The 21,642-nt window shown below is 43.5% G+C and overlaps 1 protein-coding gene across 1 annotated transcript in view; it reads left to right on the forward strand.

Moving 5' to 3' along the window:
• LOC126281371 (carbonic anhydrase-related protein 10-like) overlaps positions 1 to 21,642 on the forward strand; it is a 358,790-nt gene that overhangs the window by 248,497 nt on the left and 88,651 nt on the right. The window contains exons 4-5 of the mRNA XM_049980286.1: positions 10,513 to 10,649; positions 12,480 to 12,671. Of these exons, the coding sequence (XP_049836243.1) occupies positions 10,513 to 10,649; positions 12,480 to 12,671 (329 nt within the window). The remainder of the gene's footprint in view (positions 1 to 10,512; positions 10,650 to 12,479; positions 12,672 to 21,642) is intronic.

The following is a 21,642-nucleotide window of genomic DNA, read 5'->3' on the forward strand; positions in this document are numbered from 1 at the left end:
TGTCTGCCAGTTCAGTTTCTTCAGATATCCGTGACTGTTCCCCACAGGCCAAACAAGTCTAGTCTTCGAATATGTAGAATCACAAGGGGGGTGCTGCCTTTCTCTGGATAAATTCGATATACCCTGTTACTGCTTTGGTACGAGTCCTATATATTTGAGCAGTGTTTTAGGATCGGTTGCAAGCAACCTCGGACTCATTTCCCTTGTATTCTATCAATGAAGCGAGGTCTACCGCTTTCTTTACCTAAGACCTAGCCTATCTGATCGTTCCATTTCGCTCCTCTACAAATTGCTACGCCATAGTATTTGTATGAGTAGTTCGATTCCATTTGTAACTCGTTGAAATTGTTGTCATGTGATATTACGTTCTTTTTGCTTTTGTAAACTACAGATTTTTCCGTTTTTGAACATTTAAAGCAAACTGCTAGTGTTGACATCATTTTGAAATCCACTCAAGATCGGCCTCAATATTTGAGCCGCTTCTTTCAGAGAATACTTTATTATAGGTAACTGCGAAATCTCTGACAAGTCTGAAGTTTTTATTTATACTGTCTGCAGTGTCATTAATATGCAGATTGAACAGTAAGAGCCCCAACATATTCCCTGATGTACACCCGATATTACTTCTAAATCCGTCCACGATTCCCCATCCTGATTCTTCAAAACGAAGAAATCCTGAGTCCAGTCACCAATTTCGCGTCATACTCCATACGATCGTTCTTTCTTTAACAAGCATTGTTGTAACACCGAGTCAAATTCCTTCTGTAACTTTAGTAATACTACACGTACCTCACTGTCTTGATCCATGGTTTTCAAGACGTCTTTTGACAAGAGGGCGAGTTGGGTTTAAGGTGACTGATGCTTCCGGAATTAATGCTAATTGACGTGGAGGAGGTCACTCGGTTCGAGCTGCCTCATTACGACTGAGACCAGAATATGTCCTAGCGGTCTACAACAGTTCGATGTCAAGGAGGGTAGTTGTGTAGATTACTTGTGATACAAGCGGGTGTCCTCCGTACTTTCTTCCTAGTACTGGCCACGGTATTCTGGTGCGGGATCTGCGGCAGATTATGCTTAAATGAGTATGGGATCTGAAAGGGATAAACGGTAGGGAAATTCGGGTGATACACAGTAGGTACAAGAACCAGGACGAGAAAATAAATTTGGAAGACGAAGAACAAAGTACTCGTATGAAAAAGAGTGTAAGATAGGGATGCAAACCCTCGTCCCTACTGTTCAACCTTTACATCGAAGAAGCAGTGATGGAAATAAAAGAAAGTTTGAAGATGGGGACTAAATTCAGGGTGAAAGGATTTCAAAGATAAGATTTTCTGTTAACGTGCAGGTGTTGCGAGGTAGAGTGGTGGCAGATGTGTGTGTCAATTACTAGGGCCTGGGCCAGTAAGGCAGCAGGTGTGGGGACGTGGAGCAGTTGCCAGTGTCAGTGTCTATTGAATTTACCTGGGCTAGCTTAGCGGAAGGCGCAAGGAGGTGGAGCGGTAGCTGATTTTCTAAGGCAGACGTTACTTTCCTAGACCTATCAAGACTAATTTGTTGATGACTTTAAAACCCTCAGGCAAAGTTTTTTCCTGTGAACACGAAATTGCCCATTTTCGTGGATTTTTTGTACCACGTATTCACAATACTATCACCCTCAGTGAAACCGAAGAAGAATTACAGGCAGTATTGAATGGAATGAAGAGTCAAATGAGTACAGAATACTGATCGAAAGTAAACAAGAAAAATTTCATCTTCTAACTAGACGGGGTACTAAAGTGTTCTTCACTATCTAAACTACGAACTTCCACATCGTTGCATTTGTCGTAGTGGTGATGATGATGTGGCTCTCTTTTCTTGGCCCCCAAGTCGACTGACTTAACCTCTTGAGACTTTTTCCTGTGGAGATACATTAAGGACCATATTTATGTAGCCCTATTACCAAGAATACTGCAGCTGGTGAGAGAACGCATGAATGCTGCTGTGATGACTGTGGACAAGATATTGCTATTTAAGATATGGACTATCGCTTGGACATATATCATGTGGCTAAACAGGCACTCACGGAACATTAGTAAATTGCACAATGTGAAGTTGGTGAGTTTGTGGTTCTATTCATCCATTAGTCATTTTTATGCATGCCACTCTTTCGAAAATATAGAACTATCTGTAGACATATGAATCATTTATAGTTGCCCTGTAAAATGGAAACTGAGGCCTATGAGAATTATTTCGAAACAAAATTTGCGATGATTTGTTTCACGTTTCATCCTCTGTTCACACCCTTGGCAGCCAATCGAAGGTTGATTACTTCTGTAATGGCTGAAGTACAGTAACGGATAAATTTGGGACAGGTCAGTTGGTGAATGGGTCAGCTACTTCTTAAGAAATACATTTGAATAAATAACGGCAACAGCTGCCGTGAGAGCAGTCACGAAACTTGTAGTGAATCAACTGGAGATCAATAAATCTTCTCACAGCTGTTGCGGTTATTTATTTATTCAAGTACATTACAGTCAGTTGCTTTATAAGGGAGAAGTAGGATTTTTGTTGTAGAGCTGTAACGCATAAATTTGGGGAAATTGCTCTTTATAAGGGCTACCGCCTTTTCCATCAGATTTATCGCATGCCACTAGCTATATGGGGTAACTGAGCTGGCCCTACCGCTGGTTTTATGCAGCGCCTTCAAATACCATGCGTGAGATTTTCATATTCGCTTGCTCCGTATGTGCGAACTATTAGTCCTACAGGAAAATGGAGAGGATCTTTTTGTAGGAAATGTAATGTAGTTAAATTTCGTGCTGGGATACTTTTTCACTTGGGGACACAGTTAGCGAGGTAGTCACGATAAACGCTTTTGAAGGAAACTTCTACACATTTTATTGAATAATTTGAAAATTATGGCCTCCATCAGAAGCGCATCCCAGGACAAAATTTCTCTACATTTAATTTCCTACACAAATGTCTCCTTATTTTTTTTTATTCTTTAGCACTAACAGTTTGCACATATCGAGCGAGATAATATGAAAATCTTGCACGTAGTGTTTGAAGATGTTGCAGGTTTCATGAAGCCCAATGGTAGAGGTACCTGAAACACACTGTGTACCTGGAAACAATGTTGACTTCGAATGCTCAAAGCTCTGCTCAGTATATCAGTCAGGCTGCAGTTACATCCTGGACATGTAATTGTTTTTATAAGCTTTGCCTTCAATGACTGTGAAAATCTAGGAAGTGTGGTGGAAGTGTGCTGCACTCAAATCTGGAGGGATAGCTGGCTACTTCCCGTCCTGCCATTATGATTAAAGTTTTCTCTGGTTTTACTAAATTGCTTAAGATAAATGTTTTTTTAGTTCCTTTGAAAACAAAACAGCAGATCGGTTTCGCCATCCTTTCGGTATTCGACCCTGGAGTTCACCTGTTATGACCTCGTCATCGACTGGACATCAACCATAACGTCCGGTAATGTTTGATGTTTCTCATCTTTTATAGAGGCAATATCATATGTCACATGACTTCCTGTAAAACTTAAATGAAATACCATGTCCTACCTCTTAATTTGGGTGGACCTCTACTTTATGAGTGAGAACTGTGAAAACCAAATAGGCTGCCAAGTGAAATGCGGTATTAATGTTATCTTCAGTCGAAGTGTAAATGCTGAATCTCATTATTGTCCGTGTTCTTGCTGGAAACAGAAAATGTTATGAATTTCTTCTATTAAAAGAAATTTAATTCTTCTTCTATCTTCTTCCTGCTATCGAAGACAAACGGGGCGTGCTTTGGGGACAGGTTCACGGTAATTGTAGTATCAGCCAAGCAGATATCGTCTTAGGCTGAGGCAGCAATTAATAGGAACTTTCTGGCGTTATCAGTGTCAAATGAGAGAATGGGGCAACATTATCAATATTTATTTGAATAATTACTTAATTACTAGCAGGCTAAACTAACACAATTATGTTGTAATAGCTAGCGAACAGCCGGCCGCGGTGGTCTCGCGGTTCTAGGCGCGCAGTCCGGAACCGTGCGACTGCTACGGTCGCAGCTTCGAATCCTGCCTCGGGCATGGATGTGTGTGATGTCCTTAGGTTAGTTAGGTTTAAGTAGTTCTAAGTTCTAGGGGACTGATGACCACAGCAGTTGAGTCCCATAGTGCTCAGAGCCATTTGAGCTTATGAGCTAGCGAACCGTTCTCTGTGTACGTCGAATTGCGTTCAGGAAAGAAGAGATTTTCCTCGGTACGCAGTCATATACAGTACTTGAATCATTGCGCTTCTCAAAGCATCGGTTCTTTGTTTCACTAAAACCCGATAAAGGTTCTGGACTTGTATTTTGGTCGTGTGAAATTGGTTGCATCATATTCCCATACTCAAGTGGAAATTACGGATTAAAACTCACCATAACGAAGCACTGCTTTGGACACACATCTAAACAATTAGCTTTTAAAATATCACCTTATGAGTGGTGAAGAGCTCACATAACAGCCGAAAATGTATCTCAGACGCTAAAGGCGGGGTTCCGAGTTTGAACATTAGTTTTAATGCACACAGTTGTAATATCTCCGGAAAATTATAAGCAGCAAACAGGCCACAGCAGAGCGAAAAATCCCTGTATTGTAGTGAACTGCGTCTGACTAAAACAATTGTTTATGATGTTGTCACTCAGAACAGTTGTTGCATTTGTCTCTGAACAAACAACTGCGTGGAAATTTCAGCTGTTTCATTCCGCACCTATTTTTTCCATACCACCTGCGTACAGCTTCAGAAACTGTTATGACGCTTGACGTCGGGACTCGACTAGAGCGAATAACGTTCGCTTTTCTTGTCTCCGACGGAAGCAAGTGGGCCATCGATTAGTTAACAACGCAATTTCGGAACTTTGAAACTTATTACGAGGTCGATGTTCATCAGCCTTGTACGCCGTTATCTTTTGTACATCTCGACACAAAACGTAGGCGCACTTGCTGATATATAACCTCTACTGTAGTCAACACGAATATGAACTTCTCTTCAGCCATTGGTGTGGCAGTTATTGTGAAATTGATACGACTTTGTGTTATGGTTCTGTTATGTTTGAAATACAATTCCATCCAAAAACGGACACACAAAAAATGGTTCAAATGGCTCTGAGCACTATGGGACTTAACTTTTGAGGTCATCAGTCCCCTAGAACTTAGAAATACTTAAACATAGCTAACCTAAGGCCATCACACACATCCATGCCCGAGGCGACCGTAGCGGTTGCGCGGTTCCGGACTGAAATGCCTAGAACCGCTCGGCCAATACGGCCGGCAAACGGACACAATATGACTAATGTCTGTAGGGAAAAAAACGGAGTATATTTTAACTGTATTACAAATTTATCGAGTTTCGCCATAGAAGCACAGCGGGGCCATCGAAAATAAGTTACGCAATGTGAAATCCGAATTCCTCCGTGCGTATGCAATGATCAAATAACTTACGAGAATGCAGTCGGGTTACGAAGACAACAACCGGCGATGCTTCGACAGGAGCATAACTGCCTTGAAAACGGCAGGGTGTGGCCCTTTCGAAATATCAGCGGTTCTTTAAGGTGTCACCTGGCGGTTTTCTCGTAAGTTATTTGAAGTTCCGCCTTGTTATAGCATGTCAATTACTTTCAATGAATGCTGCATTACGCCTCAAAATGAGACACATATATGACTCCATCTTTCAGTATAGTCGCAAAGTCTCTGTAAACAGCGGTCGGAATTGCATCAGCTGTTCAACACCTCGACCATAGAAATCCACTCCTCCGTAAGCGAGCCATTCGAAAACCGCTGTGTGTACACCCTCATAGTTGGGAAAGGTGTGACTGCAGCGAATCAGTTCCTCCACTGTCGGCACATTGTCGTCTGTGGCCGATGTCGGTGGCTTCATTCCCGTTCAGCACCACCCACCTCTGTGCAGCCTCGGTAAATTCTCTAACTATTTCACTACCGCAAGACACGTCACTGGATTTAGTTTATATACCTTCAGAATTTCACAGTAAATCTGTGCCCGATTTAGAAGGTGTGTTCACCAGAATTTCCCACGTACTTCAACAATAGGTAGTGCAACATTTGAGTCCTACACTCTCGTGCACCTACATCTACATCCACATCTACATGATTACTCAGCAATTCATATTTAAGTGATTGGCAGATGGTCCATCGAACCACAATCATACTATCTCTCTACCAACACCTAAACCTTTCTGTTCGAGCTCTGATTTCTCTTATTTTATTTTGATGATCATTTCTACCTATGTAGTTTGGGATCAACAAAATATTTTCGCATTCGGAACAGAAAGATGGTGACTGAAATTTCGTAAATAGATCTCGCCGTGACGAAAAACGTCTTTGCTTTAATGACTTCCATCCCAATCCGCGTATCATATCTGCCACACTCTCTCCCCTATTACGTGATAATACAAAACGAGCTGCCCTTTTTTGCACCCTTTCGATGTCCTCCGTCACTCCCACCTGGTAAAGATCCCACACTGCACAGCTATATTGTAACAGAGGACGAGCGAGTGTAGAGTAAGCAGTCTCTTTAGTGGACTTGTTGCATCTTCTATGTGTCCTGCCAATGAAACTCAACCTTTGGCTCGCCTTCCCCACAATATTATCTACGTGGTCTTTCCAACTGAAGTTGTTCATAATTTGAACACCCAGGTACTTAGTTGAATTGACAGCCTTCGGAATTGTACTATTTATCGAGTAATCGAATTCCAACGGATTTCTTATGGAACTCATGTGGATCACCTGATACTTTTCGCTATTTAGCGTCAACTGGCACTTGCCACACCATACAGCAATATTTTCTCAATCGCTTAGCACCTGATACTTGTCTTCGGATGACCTTACTACACGGTAAATTACAGCATCATCTGCGAAGAACCTAAGAGACCTGCTGAGATTTTCACCCAGGTCATTTATGTACACTCCTGGAAATTGAAATAAGAACACCGTGAATTCATTGTCCCAGGAAGGGGAAACTTTATTGACACATTTCTGGGGTCAGATACATCACATGATCACACTGACAGAACCACAGGCAGATAGACACAGGCAACAGAGCATGCACAATGTCGGCACTACTACAGTGTATATCCACCTTTCGCAGCAATGCAGGCTGCTATTCTCCCATGGAGACGATCGTAGAGATGCTGGATGTAGTCCTGTGGAACGGCTTGCCATGCCATTTCCACCTGGCGCCTCAGTTGGACCAGCGTTCGTGCTGGACGTGCAGACCGCGTGAGACGAGGCTTCATCCAGTCCCAAACATGCTCAATGGGGGACAGATCGGAGATCTTGCTGGCCAGGGTAGTTGACTTACACCTTCTAGAGCACGTTGGGTGGCACGGGATACATGCGGACGTGCATTGTCCTGTAGGAACAGCAAGTTCCCTTGCCGGTCTAGGAATGGTAGAACGATGGGTTCGATGACGGTTTGGATGTACCGTGCACTATTCAGTGTCCCCTCGACGATCACCAGAGGTGTACGGCCAGTGCAGAAGATCACTCCCCACACCATGATGCCGGGTGTTGGCCCTGTGTGCCTTGGTCGTATGCAGTCGTGATTGTGGCGCTCATCTGCACGGCGCCAAACACGCATACGACTATCATTGGCACCAAGGCAGAAGCGACTCTCATCGCTGAAGACGACACGTCTCCATTCGTCCCTCCATTCACGCCTGTCGCGACACCACTGGAGGCGGGCTGCACGATGTTGGGGCGTGAGCGGAAGACGGCCTAACGGTGTGCGGGACCGTAGCCCAGCTTCATGGAGACGGTTGCGAATGGTCCTCGCCGATACCCCAGGAGCAACAGTGTCCATAATTTGCAGGGAAATGGCTGTGCGGTCCCCTACGGCACTGCGTAGGATCCTACGGTCTTGGCGTGCATCCGTGCGTCGCTGCGGTCCGGTCCCAGGTCGACGGGCACGTGCACCTTCCGCCGACCACTGGCGACAACATCGATGTACTGTGGAGACCTCACGCCCCACGTGTTGAGCAATTCGGCGGTACGTCCACCCGGCCTCCCGCATGCCCACTATACGCCCTGGCTCAAAGTCCGTCAACTGCACATACGGTTGACGTCCACGCTGTCGCGGCATGCTACCAGTGTTAAAGACTGCGATGGAGCTCCGTATGCCACGGCAAACTGGCTGACACTGACGGCGGCGGTGCACAAATGCTGCGCAGCTACCGCCATTCGACGGCCAACACCGTGGTTCCTGGTGTGTCCGCTGTGCCGTGCGTGTGATCATTGCTTGTACAGCCCTCTCGCTGTGTCCGGAGCAAGTATGGTGGGTCTGACACACCGGTGTCAATGTGTTCTTTTTTACATTTCCAGGAGTGTATTTTGACGCTGTACTACGACCCTGCCAATTTCCAGAACGGTTCGAAACTTCACCGGCGCGAAGAACAAACATCAAATGTGAAGCACTAACGAGTACTTTTGTCAAGATGTATCTGGGTCGTTACTTAGTGATCAATCCTCCTACATCAAACGTGGCCTGTAAGCAGGAAAAACATCACAATACACAGCCGGAGTTAGAATAAATGTACCGAAACGTAAACTGATGTAAGAAGACAACAGTACAATCATACAAAGTAGACGAAGCAACTCACTGCAGACTAGTGAGCCAAATAATGTTTATTTCGACACTGGAGGGGAGTGTCCGAGCACGCTGTTGACCCTAGTATGACACGTAAAGCGAGTGCAACAACGGTGCTCGTGTTCGCAACCATATGCTCCCAGTGTTCCATGTCAGTAGTTGTAATTAACGTTAATTATCAGGTAGTTGTCCGAAAACACGGGTAAGGCATAGCCATGGCTGACAAGAGCACTTCCTATGAACACGTGTTCACATGTCAGGTGTCAGAACGTATGCTTGATAAGACACATGGTTGTACCACATTTTTGTCTTGTTTTGAGGCGTACTATCATCCCCTGAAATATTGAATAGTTTCTTTAACGTCCCATATAATCACAGTCATATGTTTCGTATATTGTATTGCTGTTGGTATCATTTGTTTTCTACATAAACGACATCAAACCATTACTCCTGTACGTTGTATAAAGGAAAACGTTTGTAATGAGAGCACATTTTCTCGTGTGCTGCTACACTACTGGCCATTTAAATTGATACACCACGTTCAAGTGCTACAGACGCGAAATTTAACCGACAGGAAGACGATGCTGTGATATGCAAATGATTAGGTTTTTAGAGCATTCACACATGATTGGCACCGCTGGCGACACCTACAACGTGGAAAGTTTCCAACCCATTTCTCATACACAAACAGCAGTTGACCGGCGTTGCCTGGTGAAACGCTGTTGTGATGCCTCGTGTAAGGAGGACAAATGCGTACCATCACGTTTCCGACTTTCATAACGGTCGGATTGCAGACTATCGCGATTGCGGTTTATCGTATCTCGACATTGCGGCTAGCGGCATCTCATCAGCATGGCTGTAACGGATGGTGCAGCCACGTCTCGATCCCGAGTCAACACATGGGGACGTTGCAAGACGACAACCATCTGCACGAACAGTTCGACCACGTTTGCAGCAGCATGGACTATCAGCTCGGAGACCATGGCTGCCGTTACCCTTGACGCTGCATCACAGACAGGAGCACCTTGCGATGGTGTACTCAACGACGAACCTGAGTGCACCAATTGCAAAACGTTTTTTTTTTCTGATGAATCCAGGATCTGTTTACAGCATCTTAATGGTCGCATGCGTGTTTGGTGACATCGCGACGAACGCACATTGCAGCGTCTATTCGTCATCGTCATACTGGCGTATCACCCGGCGTGATGGTATGGGGTGCCATTGGTTACACGTCTCGGTAAACTCTTGTTCGCATTGACGGCACTTTGAACAGTGGTCGTAACATTTCAGATGTGTTACGACCCGTGGCTCTACTCTTCATTCGATCCCTGCGAAACTCTACATTAGGCAGGATAATGCACGACCGCATGTTGCTGGTCATGTACGAGCCTTTCAGAATACAGAAAATGTTCGACTGTTGCCCTGGCCAGCATATTATCCAGATCTCTCACCAAGTGAAAACGTCTGGTCAATGGTGGGCAAGCAACTAGCTCGTCACAATACGCCAGTCACTACTCTTGAGGAACTGTTTGTATCGTGTTGAAGCTGCATGGACAACTGTACCTGTACACGCCATCGAAGCTCTGTTTGACTCAGTTCCCAGCCGTATCAAGGCCGTTATTGCGGTCAGAGGTGCTTGTTGTGGGTAGTGATTTCTCAGGATCTATGCACCCAAATTGCGTGAAAATGTAATCACACGTCAGTTCTAGAATAATATATTTGTCCAATGAGTACCCGTTTATCATCTGCATATCTTCTTGGTGTAGCAATTTTAATGACCAGTAGCGTAGATTCAAACTTATTGTTAAACATAAAGGGAGCCTACAAGTAGCCTCGTGTGTTCCAGTTGAGGACGTGGCAGACAGAAGTGAGCAGTGCCTTATATTTGTTTCTCCTGCAGGACCGGCGTTCTGGGGCCTCATCAACCCGCAGTGGACGCTGTGCAGCAAGGGCCGGCGGCAGTCGCCCATCGATGTCGACCCGGAGAAGCTGCTGTTCGACCCCTTGCTGCGGCCCCTCCACATCGACAAGCGGCAGGTAGCTACGGCGCGAAGGCAGTGCTAGTGTCTGACTTCACTCGTTATTCCCACGTTCTGTCGTGAACAATGTTACCGAAGAAGCGAAATTTGGGTTGGACGAAGGTAATCAAAACTGACAGCCGGTGACAGCCGAAAGTCAATCAAGGTAAACCGTCATACTCTCATATTAACCACAGCCTCCTCACCACCACCTTCATCGCTATTTGATAGCAACAGGATAACTGTACCAAACGTCGTGCACCCATGAATGTTGGCTGTTCGTCATTTTCCCTCAGAAATGCGCGAAAGATCACCTTACTTAAATCCCAGGTATGAAAAATTAAATTGTGTAACTTTTTGATTTTGAGAAAATTCAGAAACTACCTGTAACAACAATGGTGTATCTCCAGCCATCAAGTAATTACTGGTTCGAGACATAACATCAATGTTACAGGCAGTCTGCGGAAACCAGTTCATAAATGTTGGCCACTGATGCATCGTGTATGTGACTGGAGTCAAACTCCTCAAGGTCAGTCAAGGGCTGAAGATAGCGCACTCAAGCACCGACACTAGTAGCTAAGCAATAAATAACGTCGTAAGGACAGTCCCTTAAACTTTAATTCATTAATTCGTGTTGGTCTTGTTTTAGTGTTATTTTTGTAGCACTTACTGCCTTGTATTAACAGAGTGAAGCGTTTTCTGAGAATTTACCTCTTCCTTTGTTACAGTTCTCAAATAGAAAACAGATTATGATTGTATGTATCTTACCAATAATTTCGACATATTTATCGCTTTTGACTTTGAATTAAATCTATTAATAGGCCAGGTATAGAGGTTATGATTAATTACTTAAATTCGTATGAAGTTGTACCTATTCTCTATGAAGCAAGTCTTTGATTTTACAAGATTATCTTAACCTCATCTGAATCAATAGATTCCTACTATTTGCATTAACTGCGCTTTTGGAGACATTAATAGTCACATTCCAGTTGTCTTTGAATGATTTATGAAGTCAAAGATGTGTTAAATTTAATATTTTAATTTTAATTTAAGATATTATATCTGATTTTTGCAGAAGTTTTCATGTCTCCAATTCTTGATAAAATACTGCGTTGCTTATACCGACCAAAACTAACCTGCAAGGAAAGGAATCATGTTTATATTTCACTTGATTGCAGTCACATTTTACACAACATATTTATTTCATTTTGATTCAGTCTTTTCGTTGTTTCAAGGACATAGCATCATAACGTGTCACAGTACATCTGGAAGATATTCTAGAAGATATTCGGACAGACTGAGTAGAACAATAAAACTATAAATTGTGATCTTTAAGAATTAACAAAATAATTAGACGAAAGAATATAGTTAATAACAATTATGATAAATATACCAATAATTTAGCCCATTCACATGTTGTAATGATAACCGAAAGGTTTCAGACATATCGTATTAATGGAAGTCATCTTGACATTCGATTAGAATGGTGATCGAAGGCCATGAAACATAGAAATGACGTACACTGGAACCAGCAAACAAGCCTCTATCCACCACACATTAATGGTATATCATAAACTACAATCCTTCTAGAATGAAATTTTCACTCTGCAACGAAGTGCGCGCTGATTTGAAACATCTTACAGATTAAAACTGCGTGCCGGACCGAGACTCGAACTCGGGACATTTGCCTTTCGCGGGCAAGTGAAATATCCAAGCATGACTCACGACCCGTCCTCACAATTTTAATTTCGACAGTACCTCGCCTCCTACCTTCCAAACTTCACTTTTGCTTGGGAAGGTCGCGTACAGAGATATCGGGTGCAGTTATGTGTCCCTCTTCGGCTGCCAGGTGAGCGGTACGCTGCGCAACACGGGCCAGACGCTGATGTTCACCGTGGACAAGAACTCCAAGCACCCCGTCAACATCTCTGGCGGCCCGCTCGCCTACCGCTACCAGTTTGAGGAGATGTACTTCCACTACGGCGGTGACAACATGCACGGCTCCGAGCACCGCATCCACGGCTACACCTTCCCAGGAGAGGTAAGTGCGGCCGAATGGTCAGGCCAACTTAGGGACATGCTTAAAGGTATCCATACTTGTTGGCGTCAATACTTCCATCCTGACACCGATACTGAAACACTCAATAATTTTCATCTGATACTTTCAATATTTCGTAAATGACTCCATGTGTTACGAGCCGTGATCTTCTACATCTACGTCTACATACATACTCCGCAATCCACCATGCGGTGCGTGGCGGAGGGTACCTCGTACCGCAACTATAATCTTCTCTCCCTGTTCCACTCCCAAATAGAACGAGGAAAAATGACTGCCTATATGCCTCTGTACGAGTCCTAATCTATCTTACCTTATCTTTTTGGTCTTTCCGCGAAATGTAAGTCGGCGGCAGTAAAATTGTAGTGCAATCAGCCTCAAATGCTGGTTCTCTAAATTTCCTCAGCAGCGATTCACGAAAAGAACGCCTCCTTTCCTCAGGAGGCTACCACCCGAGGTCCTGAAGCTTTTCCGTAACACTCGCGTGATGATCAAACCTACCAGTAACAAATCTAGCAGCCCGCCTCTGAATTGCTTCTATGTTCTCCATCAATCAGACCTGATAGGTATCCGAAACCCTCGAGCACTACTAAAGAATAGGTTGTATTAGTGTTTTATAAGCGGCCTCCTTTACAGATGAACCACATCTTCCCAAAATTCTACCAGTGAACCGAAGACGACTATCCGCCTACCCCGCAGATGCCATTACATGATTGTCCCACTTCATACGACTCCGCAATGTTACGCCAAAATATTTAATCGACGTGATTGTGTCAAGGGCTATACTACTAATGGACTATTCGAACATTACGGGATTCTTTTTCCTATTCATCTGCATTAATTTACGTTTATCTATATTTAGAATTAGCTGCCATTCCTTACACAATCACAAATCCTGTCCAAGTCATCTTGTATCCTCCTACAGTAACTCAACGACGACACCTTCCCGTACACCACAGCATCATGAGCAAACAACCGCACATTGCTATCCACCCTGTCCAAAAGATTATTTATGTAGATAGGAAACAACAGCGGACCTACCACACTTCCCTCGGGCACCTCAGGTGATACTTACCTCCGATGAACACTCACCATTGAGGACAACTTACTGGGTTCTAGCCACTCACCTAGTTAGGAACCAATCCCATAAGCTCGTACCTTAGTTAGGACTTTGCAATGGGGCAACGAGTCAAAAGCTTTGCGGAGTTCAAGGAATATGGCATCCGTCTGATACCATTCATCCATGGTTCGCAACATATCATGTGAGAAAAGGGCGAGTTGAGTTTCGCAGGAGCGATGCTTTCTAAAGCCGTGCTGATGCATGGGCAGCAACTTCTCTGTCTCAAGGAAATTCACTATATTCGAACTGAGAATATGTTCGAGAATCCTGCAACAAACCAATGTCAAGGAAATTGGTCTGTAATTTTGAGGATCCGTCCTTCTACCCTTCTTATATGAAGGCGTCACGTGCGCTTTTTTCCAGTCGCTCGGGACTTTACGTTGGGCAAGAGATTCGCGATAAATGCAAACTAAGTAAGGAGCCAACGCAGTAGAGTACTCACTATAAAATCGAATTGGAATCCCGTCAGGAAATCCCATCAGGACCTGGCGATTTATTTATTTTCAACCCATTCAGCTGCTTCACAACCCCAGGGATGTCCATCACTATCTCCTCCATACGAGAATCTGTACAAGACTCAAACGGCGGTATGTTTGTACGATTCTCCTGCGTGAAAGATTTCTCAAATGCTAAATTTAAAATTTCAGCTTTCGTTTTGCTGTCTTCCGTTGCCAGGCCAGAGTAATCAGTGAGTGACTGGATGGAAGCCTTCGACCCGCTTATCGATTTTACGTAAGACCAGGATTTCCTTCGGTTTTCAGCAAGATCTTTTGCTAAGATATGACGGTGGCATTGATTGAATGCTTCGCGCATCGCTCTTAGTTGATATATACATATTATAAAATTTGTGTGTGTGTGTGTGTGTGTGTGTGTGTGTGTGTGTGTGTGTGTGTGTGTGTGTGTGTGTGTCGATGTTCCCCATCACCTGCTAAAACACTGTACCAATTTCAGACAAACTTGGTGCACTTACTCCCTACTCTCAGCAACAATCACTGTGAGGTTAAGAACCACCTACCTGTCACAATTAAGACGACATAACGTCATAGACATTGAGATGCTTGAAACACTGCCGCATGATGTATGGCGTTTAAATGTATTGCTAATTGTATTCGCTACAGATTTCTCAGGCAGTATCGACACGTGCCTCTATAAGCACCTACGAATGTATACCATGGTACCATATACAGTTCAGGAGATATGACGTTGTGAACACTGAGATGCGCGATAAACTACAGCGTCGTGTATGACGTTTGAATTTATAACTCTCCCAGCTAGCAGAAACTATCTGAGGTCAGGATTCTTAACCTGGATACTATACCTTTGTATGTGTTGCTGAATGTAGCTACACACGTTTATCATTTTGCACCACATAGTTCAAGAGATATGGTATCATAAACACTCAGATGATGACATTTAAATGTATTACATCTACGCTAACAATTCTATTCCCACCATATTTCATTGACAGTATCCACATTTGCGGCTGAATGTACATTCACAAAGTTATCATTTTGTGACGCATATTTCGAGAGATATGACATCATAAACACTGACGCATCATGAATTAAATTTTAGCACGTTTATTCTTTACTACTAAGAAATTTCTACAGTCGAGTCAGCATAAGGAAATTCCTGACACCTGCAAGTGCGTATGGGAGTTTTAAAGTGCGAAGAGCAAACGGCTGTAGGCGAAAAAGAATCCATCGAGCTATGAGTAGGTATTTCCATGCAGACGTTTACAAAATCACTTTGTAACAACGTGAAGCAGCTACTCCCAGCTAGCAGAAACTATCTGAGGTCAGGATTCTTAATCTGGATACTATACCTTTATATTTGTGCATTATGCATACTTTTGTAGTACTTTTTCATAATTTCAAAGGTGTTTTTAGGAATAGTGAGAAAAAATTTGTTCAATACTTCGCTACAAACGGAGTTTACATTTTGTTTTCGTTTTTAACTGAAAATCGTCAAAATGAATACCCCGGAAATACCGGATTTCTCAGCTAGTGACAAGTAAAGAAACCCCATCTGAATCACTGTCCCTTCTATTACCGACTACCGGTTTCTTGAGGGCTTAGTTGGAAAGGAAAATGAGTCGTCAAAACAGATTACGAAAGTGTCACATTGTAAACAGCGCCATCGAAAGCAGGAACAAATAACATCAAAACATCACGAGACCCTCACATACAAGGCACCGCAAGGTGCAGTTTGTCAACAGTGACACGAATGACAGAAAAGAGGAAGTAGTGGTGATAAAACTGTATAGTTTGTCACATGACATGTACATGCGTCATTGATACAGTGTAAACAAGACACTTCCACTATAAAATATAAATAATTAATAAAATTATGAATCACGTTAACGTAGAACATTTCTCATTATGTATTACGTGTTACAAGGTAAATTATCTTAAAACTGTGTTTTAACACATGGATGTCGCAAATATTGCAATTTAGACGGGATTGTTAATTACGAAATGTGTAAACGAGACCGAAAATTTACGAAATACTGCTTACTGTCAGGTTGTTGAATACGTTTGTATTTTACTTTTACTTTATAACAGCTTACTATGCTTGTTGAAATGTACTTGGTTAACTTGACTTTAATCAATTACTTTTATGTATTTATGTTGGAAGAATCTTCCTTAACTGTATCACTATAGTAGCCAGAGACCTATGTACATGTCATGTGACTAAGTATCCGACTTTTTCCCCCGCAGCTTCCATGTATTTTTAAGTTACTTTTATGTCATCCACAGCAATGTTGATGTTTTCATGCAATTTTGGTATCCTTGATGTTATCGTTTATTAGCGTTACACTTCTGCAATTTCTGTTTTGATACCTCTTTTTCCATTTCCAGCTTAGACCGGAAGATCATCTGCCAGGCAGAAAAGTGGCAATAATGAATAATATATTCCGTGAACGACACGGTGTACCTGCAATGGTATTATTTATACCGTTATAGAAATTATAATATCGAACTATTCTAGTAATGGAATGATACATTTTGATTATTTACCGAAAAATTTTGCAACATGAAGTGGCTCCTATTGTACATCAAGTTATGATGCTAAATATAAGTGCTCAAACTACTCTCTCAGCTTCAGAAATAAAGAGTATTAATACTTTGGTGCCACTAGAACGTGCCACCAAAAAGCTCTCATGTGTAAATTGAGTTATTATGAGACTCAAACTCAGATAAATGGTTTAAGTAAGCCTGGTGGCAGCACTGACAGAAGTTAAGCAGAGGGAGTAAATGGTGCGCTAACCAGTTAAACACATGGCACATGTGGACATTTAAAAAAATAATTTGATAGTAATATCCTGCTTGCTTGACCCAAGATTCAAAAATTGTATTTCCAGAGCTAGTTGTAGGGAAATGACTACATGAAGGCTTTTGTCAGCTAATAATCTCGCTGATAACACCGGCAGCAGCAGCAGCGAACTAGGTAGTGGCTCCTCCCTCATATGGCATTAGCACACGGCAAAAAACATGAAAGCGCTTTTCCTTGTAAAAATAAAATGGAATGAGCCTTTAAGTGAAATTACGTGTGTGAGCACTATGGACAAATTTTCTGTTTTATTTAATTATATCAGTTGTTATTCTGATGATCCGCTCTGTAATTTCGATTCCTTGTTCCACATTTTGGTAGAGTTCACTCATCTAAATTTCACACTAATGTGAGTTAGAAGAAATAATGAATTTAATTGATGAAAGGAGAAAATATAAAAATGCAGTAAGTGACGCAGGCAAAAAGGAATACAAACGTCTCAAAAATGAGATCGACAGAAAGTGCAAATTGCCTAAGCAGGGATGGTTAGAGGACAAGTGTAAGGATGTAGAGGCTTATCTCACTAGAGGTGAGATAGATACTTCCTACAGGAAAATTAAACAGACCTTTGGAGAAAAGAGAACCACTTGTATTAATATCAAGGGCTCAGATGGAAACCCACTTCCAATCAAAGACGGGACAGCAGAAAGGTGGAAGGAGTATATAGAGGGTCTATTCCAGGGCGATGTATCTGAGGACAATATTGTGGAAATGGAAGAGGATGTAGATGAAGATGAAATAGGAGATACGATACTGCGTGAAGAGTTTGACGGAGCACTGAAAGACTTGAGTCGAAAAAAGACCCCCGGAGTAGGAAACATTCCATTAGAACTACTGACGGCCTTGGGAGAGCCAGTCATAACAAAACTCTAACTTGTGTTGAGCAAGATGTATGAGACAGGCGAAATACCTTCATACCTCAAGAAGAATATAATAATTCCAATCCGAAAGAAAGCCGGTGTGGACAAATGTGAAAATTACCGAACTGTCAGTTTAATAAGTCACAGCTGCAAAATACTAACGCGAATTCTTTACAGACGAATGGATAAACTGGTAGAAGCCAACCTCGGAGAAGATCAGTTTGGATTCCGTAGAAATACTGGAACACATGGGGCAATACTGACCTTACGACTTATCTTAGAAGAAAGATTAAGGAAAGGCAAACCTACGTTTCTAGCATTTGTAGACTTAGAGAAAGCTTTTGACAATGTTGACCGGAATACTCTCTTTTAAATTCTAAAGGCGGCAGGGGTAAAATACAGGGAGCAAAAGGCTATTTACAATTTGTACACAAACCAGATGGCGGTTGTAAGAGTCGAGGGACATGAAAGGGAAGCAGTGGTTGGGAAGGGAGTGAGACATGGTTGTAGCCTCTCCCAGATGTTATTCAATCTGTTTATTGAGCAAGCAGTAAAGGAAACAAAAGAAAAATTCAGAGTAGGTATTGAAATCCATGGAGAAGAAATAAAAACTTTGAGGTTCGCCGATGACATTGTAATTCTGTCAGAGACAGCAAAGGACTTGGAAGATCAGTTGGACGTAATGGACAGTGTCTTGAAAGGAGGATATAAGATGAACATCAACAAAATTAAAACGAGTATAATGGAATGTAGTTGAAATAAGTCGGGTGATACTGAGGGAATCAGATTAGGAAATGAGACGCTTAAAGTAGTAAGGGAGTTGTGCTATTTGTAGTCAAGATCTGTTACCACTTCGACTACTTTACCCTTAACTAACACAAGATTTTGATTCAATCAACCAATGCATTTTTTGATTGGCCTTTCCCATTGTACTGTCACTTATAAGCTTCGTGAACCATCATTTCTCAGTCCTTAGGCGTACGCTGAGCAGATTATCCCGATCTATGGATATTCTCAACTGACCACAATAATATGTGCCATGACACCAATCATCAGCACTTTCTCGAGTATCTTATCAACTTGCCTCACAGCATTGTAAAGATGGGGTTGATGGTAATGCCGGAAGAGCTGCACCAGGTGAGCATTAGTGATCCGAGTTTGAGTAGCAATCCTGTCCAACTTACAGTCTACATCTTAATCGCAGGTTATTCTCGGCCCCTCTCATTATATTTACCTAATCTGTTTTAGAAATATTATTACACAAATACCGCGAGTGCGGTGACACTTTATTGAGACCACCAAATGGTTTGAAAATGCTGAAGAAATGGCACTCGCTATCTAATGTTTCATACAACTGCGGGGCTATACCGCGCCCATGTTTGCTTTCAATATGCATAATCATCTTGTTCTCAATTTTTCATTGCCAGCTTAGGCTACCTAACAAGGCTGAGTCTCAGCTGAATCGTACCTCCTTCTACAACTACTGAAGCCTGCTTTCCACATGGAGGTGAAACTTCACTTCCCTTAGAAACCTTTGAATTCGTTGTTGGGCACACAGACACACACCATTATCGTCTCATTAAAAAGACTCTCCAAAGAGTCTAAAAGAATTACACTCATTGTGATTCACAACGCTTTCCATAGATTAAAATGCCTTCCATCTTCTGTACCACAATCCTATATGATATTTGAAGCGCTATGTGGGACACAAATTGCCAGACAACTCTCACCACGCGATGTGAGGAGGGACTAGGTGGATTGATTTATAAATGCGTTAATTATAGAGATTGAGCATCACGTGCGATATCGATACGTGTTATTTAGTAGTTGCTTTCAAGATACCAGTTCGACTTCAACGTGAATTGTTAGGCGCTGTGCCTCCCCCTTTAAAAGAATCAGTTTGCAGATGTGCTATCCATTAGAGAGCAGAAAATTGCATTAACGCAAGCGGAGTTCCTGGAATGAGCCGCGCACCGACAAATCGGGGTGGGTAATTTATCGATTACTCGCTCCAAGAGCCGCACTAGTCATTCGGCAGAGGTGCACACGGCATGAGATGCTGCAGATGGATTGACAGATTGAAAAAGAAGCACTCTTAACTTCGTAAATATTATTAATTAATATTTTCAGGTGGTAATGCTCCGCAGCTCCTATATACACTCCTGGAAATTGAAATAAGAACACCGTGAATTCATTGTCCCAGGAAGAGGAAACTTTATTGACACATTCCTGGGGTCAGATACATCACATGATCACACTGACAGAACCACAGGCACATAGACACAGGCAACAGAGCATGCACAATGTCGGCACTAGTACAGTGTATATCCACCTTTCGCAGCAATGCAGGCTGCTATTCTCCCATGGAGACCATCGTAGAGATGCTGGATGTAGTCCTGTGGAACGGCTTGCCATGCCATTTCCACCTGGCGCCTCAGTTGGACCAGCGTTCGTGCTGGACGTGCAGACCGCATGAGACGACGCTTCATCCAGTCCCAAACATGCTCAATGGGGGACAGATCCGGAGATCTTGCTGGCCAGCGTAGTTGACTTACACCTTCTAGAGCACGTTGGGTGGCACGGGATACATGCGCACGTGCATTGTCCTGTTGGAACAGCAAGTTCCCTTGCCGGTCTAGGAATGGTAGAACGATGGTTTCGATGACGGTTTGGATGTACCGTGCACTATTCAGTGTCCCCTCGACGATCACCAGAGGTGTACGGCCAGTGTAGGAGATCACTCCCCACACCATGATTCCGGGTGTTGGCCCTGTGTGCCTCGGTCGTATGCAGTCCTGATTGTGGCGCTCACCTGCACGGCGCCAAACACGCATACGACCATCATTGGCACCAAGGCAGAAGCGACTCTCACCGCTGAAGACGACACGTCTCCATTCGTCCCTCCTTTCACGCCTGTCGCGACACCACTGGAGACGGGCTGCACGATGTTGGGGCGTGAGCGGAAGACGGCCTAACGGTGTGCGGGACCGTAGCCCAGCTTCATGGAGACGGTTGCGAATGGTCCTCGCCGATACCCCAGGACCAACAGTGTCACTAATTTGCTGGGAAGTGGCGGTGCGGTCCCCTACGGCACTGTGTAGGATCCTACGGTCTTGGCGTGCATCCGTGCGTCGCTGCGGTCCGGTCCCAGGTCGACGGGCACGTGCACCTTCCGCCGACCACTGGCGACAACATCGATGTACTGTGGAGACCTCACGCCCCACGTGTTGAGCAATTCGGCGGTACGTCCACCAGGCCTCCCGCATGCCCACTATACGCCCTCGCTCAAAGTCCGTCAACTGCACATACGGTTCACGTCCACGCTGTCGCGGCATGCTACCAGTGTTAAAGACTGCGATGGAGCTCCGTATGCCACGGCAAACTGGCTGACACTGACGGCGGCGGTGCACAAATCCTGCGCAAGTAGCGCCATTCGACGGCCAACACCATGGTTCCTGGTGTGTCCGCTGTGCCATGCGTGTGATCATTGCTTCTACAGCCCTCTCGCAGTGTCCGGAGCAAGTATGGTGGGTCTGACACACCGGTGTCAATGTGTTCTTTTTTCCATTTCCAGGAGTGTATTTTAAAAACTTCGTTTTACCACCTTGATCTACTGGTAAAATATTTTATGTACACAACCAGT

Source organism: Schistocerca gregaria, chromosome 7 (assembly GCF_023897955.1).
Source record: "Schistocerca gregaria isolate iqSchGreg1 chromosome 7, iqSchGreg1.2, whole genome shotgun sequence".
NCBI lineage: Eukaryota > Metazoa > Arthropoda > Insecta > Orthoptera > Acrididae > Schistocerca > Schistocerca gregaria.